The sequence below is a fragment of the Leptosomus discolor genome, chromosome 1 (assembly GCF_034619465.1).
Source record: "Leptosomus discolor isolate bLepDis1 chromosome 1, bLepDis1.hap2, whole genome shotgun sequence".
Taxonomy (NCBI): domain Eukaryota; kingdom Metazoa; phylum Chordata; class Aves; order Leptosomiformes; family Leptosomidae; genus Leptosomus; species Leptosomus discolor.
Genome location: NC_141391.1, coordinates 164,269,926 through 164,275,925, shown reverse-complemented (window position 1 = coordinate 164,275,925; position 6,000 = coordinate 164,269,926). Strand labels below are relative to the sequence as shown.

General features: G+C 51.5%; 1 protein-coding gene across 1 annotated transcript in view; it reads left to right on the top strand.

Moving 5' to 3' along the window:
- Positions 1 to 1,070: 1,070 nt before the first annotated feature.
- UBN2 (ubinuclein 2) overlaps positions 1,071 to 6,000 on the top strand; it is a 48,821-nt gene continuing 43,891 nt past the window's right edge. Inside the window, exon 1 of the mRNA XM_086479989.1 lies at positions 1,071 to 1,550. Within this exon, the coding sequence (XP_086336115.1) occupies positions 1,071 to 1,550 (480 nt within the window). The remainder of the gene's footprint in view (positions 1,551 to 6,000) is intronic.

Below are 6,000 nucleotides of genomic sequence, written 5' to 3'. Positions count from 1 at the left end.
TCCTCAGAGGGCAGCCTGGCGGCCAGAGCAGCGTCTGCTGTTCTGCGGGAGCAGGCTGGCCTCAAACCTTTATGGAGCAATTTTGTCAAACCCTGATCTTCTCGGCTGATGCACACAGGGTGTGTCGATGCCACCGATGCGCTTATACCGTCGCCCTTACAGGCTGGAGAAGGTCGGTCTCCCCCACAACTGAACTCTCGGTCACGTTTAGGATTTGGGGTGTGTTTTTTTTCCCGGTGACCACCGACGGCTGCTGAACTCAAGAGGCCTCAGAGCACCTCCCTCTCAGCAGGCCCGCGGCCCGGCGGCCATCCCACGCTGCCCCGAGAGGACCAGCGTTGCACAGCCCCGTCAACACCCGCTGCTGGCGGCGGGGGGCAGCCCCGGTCCCGCCGCCCTCTCAGCACGAAGCAGCTTGGGCCGGGGCTGCCCCCTCCTCCCCTGCCGCCTTAGCGGGGCCGCGCCACGCCTCAGGGGAGGGGGGGGATCCCCGCCGAGGCCGCTCCCCTGGCGCCAACGGCCGCCCGCGGGCAGCCGCGAGGTGAAGGGGTGGGAGAGGAGGAGGCGGAGGAAGAGGCGGAGGCGGTGGCGCGGCCGCCATTGCCCCGCGGCGATGTGCGGTAGGGCGGGGGCGCCCCGCGCGGCTCGGGGCGGCCGGGAGGCTGGCGGTCGGCCCGGCGGGCCGCGGGCCCTTTAAGGCGGCGACTGCAGGCAGCGTGCACATCGCCAAGGCAACCGGGGGCGGGCGCCGGCGGCAGCGGCGTGTAGGCGCCGGCGGCCGCGCTGACGTCGGGGGGAAGCTGAGCAATAACAACAGCGACGCGGGGCGGCGCGGCGCGCCTGCGCGGCCTGCGGGCCTGCTTCTATTTATGTGGGGGGGCGCCAAGATGGCGGGGGTGGAGGCGGCGAGGAGAACGTAGGGGGCAGCTCCGACCGGGCGGCGGAGGGGGGAGGGGAAAGGGAGGAGGAGGAGCCGGTGGGAGGGAGCGCGGAGAGCGGTGTCACCGAACGCGTGAGGCGGGGGCCGGCGAACGGCGGGCGGGGGGTGGGTGGGGGGGGGGCGGCGGAGGATGGCGGAGCCGCGCCGGGTGCCGTTCATTAGCCTGTCACCCGTGAGGCGCCGCGAGGGCGAGAGCCCGGCGCTGGAGCGGGAGCCGGGGGGCCGCGAGCCGGAGCCGCCGCCGGCGGGCCGCGAGGCGCCGCTGTTGGCGCCGCCGGAGCCGCCGCACGAGCTCTCCCGGCCGGAGCCGCCGCCGCCGCTGCCGCCGCCGCCCCGCGAGAGCGCCGCCCGTCTGGAGCCGCCCCGCGACACCGGCCGGCCCGAGCAGCAGCCGCAGCGGGAGCCCCCCCGGCCCGAGCCGCCGCCGCTGCCGCCGCCGCAGCTACCGCCGCCGCCGCCGCGCCAGGGCAGCCGGCAGGAGCCGCCGCCGCCGCAGGAGGCGCTCCCGCTCCGCCAGACGGTCCGCCTGGAGGTGGTGCTGAAGGACCCCACCGAGGAGGGCTGCGTGGAGTTCAGCTACCCGGAGCTGCTGCTGTGCGGGGACTCGCGGGTACGGGACCTCCCCTTCCCCTTCCCCCTCCCCTCCCGCCGGGCCGGGGCCCGCCGCGCTTCCGCCTCCTCCCGGCGGGCGGCTGCCCGCGTCCCCGGCCTTGCCGATAACGTTATCGGTCGCCCCGTGCTTCTCGGGGGGTGGTCCCGGCCCAGCGGGGCGGCGCCCTGGGGGGGAAGTCCAGCGGCCTCGCCGTCGCTCCGGGCCTCTCCTGGTGCTGAGGCTGCGCCTGTGCCCGTGCCGGGCAGGGGAGGCTTCGCGCTTGTCGCCCCTGAGCTGGCCGAGGGCTCCCGGCGTTTGCTGCGAGCCGCGGCGGGGGAGCACCAGCGTCCTGTGCCGCGCTCACCCCAGCTCTCCTCCACTCCCCTTGCCTGCCCGGGGAGCGGTGGTGTTGCCGCCTCCCTTTCTGGGAGCTTTTTCCGGCAGCTGGACGAAATAACTTACCGTGCCGGTCTGTTTTACGGATTGTCTGTGGGCTGTATGCAGGTAAACGCAGAGTTATTATGCCGGCTCTGGTACACGCCTCGAGAAGCAGCGAAGTGAGCGTTAGCAGGCTTGGAGATGAGTTTCTGCAGTCTTGCGGGGGCAGGGATGAATGAGAGTTAATGTTATTGAAACTATAACCTCACCTGTAACTGTTGAGAACTTCATTCAAGAAAAAAGTACTTTCCTGTTCCTCCCAACCAGAAAGTTTGGTACTTGAACTATGTTTTTTATAGAGAAAAGCTTGTGCAGACAACTTGAGGGGAGCAAGCAGCGTTACCCAGTCAACAGGACCCGGTGTTCAACTGGGAAGGAGACCTGTGTCTTTAAGCTGGTAACACTTCAGCCACTCAGTGAATTGAGGATCCTGGTGAAGTTGCACTTGATTTAAATAGTTGTGGCTCTTCTTAATTCCAATACACAGACAATTTTAGAGAAAGCTTACATCTTACTGGAAAGGGCAGGGGGCAAGGAAGTAACTACTGCTGAGAAGGTTGTGATAGCTCTGGTGATAAAAGCAAACCTCAAATGCCAGCAGTGATACCACCATTGGATTTTTACATCCAGCACAAACTCAAGAATGGTTAAAACTTCTGTTTTGCCAACCAAAGTCTTCCTAGGTGATGATGATGCTGTAACTATACTTAGGCTGCTTGCTTTTTGTTCTGTAGTAGGGAGGATGTGCACGCTGGATTGTGTTCAGATGTGGAAAACGGGTAAAATCAACGACTCTGATTTTAATCCCTTGGAGATCTTCTGATGCAAGTTAAAAGGTTCCTTCTGTTCATCCTGCCCTACAGCTGTTGTGGGCAAACAGTGCCAGTTGTGACTCCTGAATTGGTGTAGCATAAGCATGCTGCTCTGTGAAGTGCCATCTTCCTGAGCAGTTCCTGTATGAAGGTGAAAATTGTGTTGGTGTTGAGAAGTGGTTCGGTATGTGGAGGATGACTTTTCCCTTTGGCAGTTCACAGTTCCGTAACTGCCTTTTTTTTTCTAGGTTGGTAATATGTTAATGACATAACTGGGGAAAAAAATGCCTTTTTTTGTGCATTTTGGATACAAATTCTGTGCCTTCTGGGGGGGGGAACGTTGATTTAAGGGACTTTTGGTACAGTTGGGATCAGAGACTGCTTTTAAGGTGGAAACAGTGATAGAAAATAGAAATGCTTTATAAGAAATTGTGTATGTTTTTGAGTACTCTGTAGAGTCCACGCTGAAATGGGTGAATCATAGTGGCCTGCCTGTTGCTGGACTGTGTGGAGCAACCAGCTGATTATATGAAAGTGTCATAAATTGTGATACTTTTAAAGTGATTGTGGACTTTTTGTTGTTTAAAACGGATGTGTACTTGGCCTGTCAGTTTAACCTCTTGCTTGCTGTATGGTAGAAGCTGGAAAAGCTACTCTGATATGGTAGGGAGGACTTAAAATATTGTACCAATCAGCATGAAAAGAGAGGGGAAACACATTTTATCCAGCAATAAAATCAGTGCATGCTGGTTCCTTCATAGTTAAAGCAAATACAAGATGAGAATTTGCTCTGCAGAGTGCAGAAGGCTTAGGATGACAGAAGTCTGTCTTTTACCCTGGTATGTAACCTGTTCAAAGTCCTAAAATAGAAAAAAAAATGTGAAAGGCAAACTGGTCCTGCTTGTGGAGTAGAACAGCTATGGTGATTTATGCCAGTTAATGCAGCAGAGAAAATGATCTTGTTAAAATCAAGCTTGACCAAGAAACGCCTGCCCTCTATCACTTTTCTGCAGCATCTATGAGATTTGCTCTTTTTGAGTAGGTAGTAGCTAGTCGGCTGTTGATGCTGTGGTTTTAAGTGGAGTTTGATTTCCAGTTTTTCTGTTGGTTGAGTAATGATTTAGTTTAAAATGAGCAGTTTATATAAACTTAGCTATGCAAACTGTTTTTGCAGGGTGAAGATTGACTGGGTTTTCTGAAAGCTGTTCTTGACTCCTTACTTTCTTGTAAGAAGTTGCTTGACTTCCTTATAACTATTCCCATTAAAGGTCAACATGACAAAAGTAGGAGCTGGTCTTTCTATATTGTAGTGTTGCTTGGAACTGGAGCAACTGAGAAAGGTTCTCCAGAGGCAGGCTGCTCTGGGAAGGCAAGGACTAGCACATGCACCATTGCTTTAATAGGTCTCTTAATGAAACAGCAGAGAATCACAAAACTTATTTGACAGGATGAGTGCAACTTCTATTTTTTTTTTTAATTCCAAATTTGGGTTCCTAACCTGAATCAAAAGCAAGTGGAAATGTTTTATGTTAGAAACTTGTGCTGTCCTTGTCCTGCTTTTTTTGCCTTGATAAAGAGAACGTCCTGTGACAGGGTTGGGTTGTTGGTAGAGTTCATCTTTTGGTAGTAATTATTTATGTAAAGTTTTTGGATGTGAGTAATAAGTTGGCATGGTTGAAGAGTTTATTTGCCTCTTAAACTGGCAGAACTGAATGTGTGCTCCCTTTTCTGCTGGTGGCATTGAACTTAAAGTGGTGAGCCAGAAGCCCAAGTTGGCCTCTGTCAAGCAGGCTGTAAAGGTGCTGAAGTAGTAATGTCTTAAAGTTGCTGCAAAGTCTGAGAGCTGTCCATCTGTCAGAGCCCTCAGAAACCATCAAAACTAAAACTTCCTTGAATTTGAGATTCCAGTAGTGCTGAACTAATCAAAGTGATAGTCAGCTGCAGCTTTGAGAGTTTGTTGGAGAGAGGCAAGTTAACACTGAAGTACTAAATTTTGCTTGACCTCTGGCCCCACCTGTGTGTCATTTCACAATTAGCCCTCTCCCATTTACCTAGCAGAAGATCTTGAATAGGTTTACCAAGCTAAAAGTAGAGAAAATGGTGTTGCATGAATTGAGCAGTATTTTATATTTAATTACACCTGCAGGAAATATGTATGCAACTTATGTTTTAGGGTTAATTATAACAGCTATTTTTCTGTAAGTATTCAGTTTAGAAAAGGTAAGATAATGATGTGGTGTTTACAGTTTTGCTCAGCTAACCTTCCTCATTACATTGGTCTTGATACTATTGAGCTAGTTTGTCATTATTGGGTCACCATTTAGTTAATACATTAGCTTTTCATACTGTGGACGAAGGATCTTGCCTTTCTGAACTTAATGTTGCTTTTCATTCTGTCTTAGTCTAATGTAAATCTTCATTTATTCATTGAGTGATCCATGTGCAGTAAAGTTAGTTGCCATCAGTAAAGTTCTGTAAAATGGAACTCCGTTCCGTCATATTTTAGCATCCTAGTATCTCCCCCCTTCCAACAATTACTGTATTTTATGTGAACTCTAATTTAAAGAAGGCAGCCCTGGTTTTCTGTCATACCTTACTGAAAAAAAAACCCCACTATGTATACCCTTGATTACTGTTCATTGACTTCATGCAAGTGAAAACCTTTCTCAAAAGAAAAAAAAAAAAGGAGAGGAGGTACTTCCTGCTTATTTGTACAGCTGGAGTATTAAGTCTGTATTGTGCTTGTGGCTGCCATAGTGACAATCTTGTAGAACTCATGCTATGATTACTGGAATTATCTGAAGAAAATAATAGTACAAGAGTTAAAGGAGTTACATTAGTTATGGTTGTATCTTACTGAGCTTTTTAGTCTTCTGGCTGCTTCCCTGCTGGTTAGTGTACCAGGTACATCTTGTGTATTGTATGTAGAAGGATCACAGCACCAATAAGAGGCACCAGTGGAAGCAGAAGTGAAAAGGAGTTGTATTTAGAGGGAGTTCTTTCTCTTTGAACCTCAAATAGCCACAGTTCTCTTATGCTTAGGCTTTCAGTTGAGGTTGTAGTGGAATGCTTGGGAAAATACAAATTTGAGTCTTTCTCAACTTTTCTGTTTGTGTTCTCATTAGAAGAATGGTAACTGAATGATCATTGAACAGGTCAAACTAATTTTTAGAGAATAAAGTATTTGGACTCAGTATAAATTCTGACTGCTTAGTCAC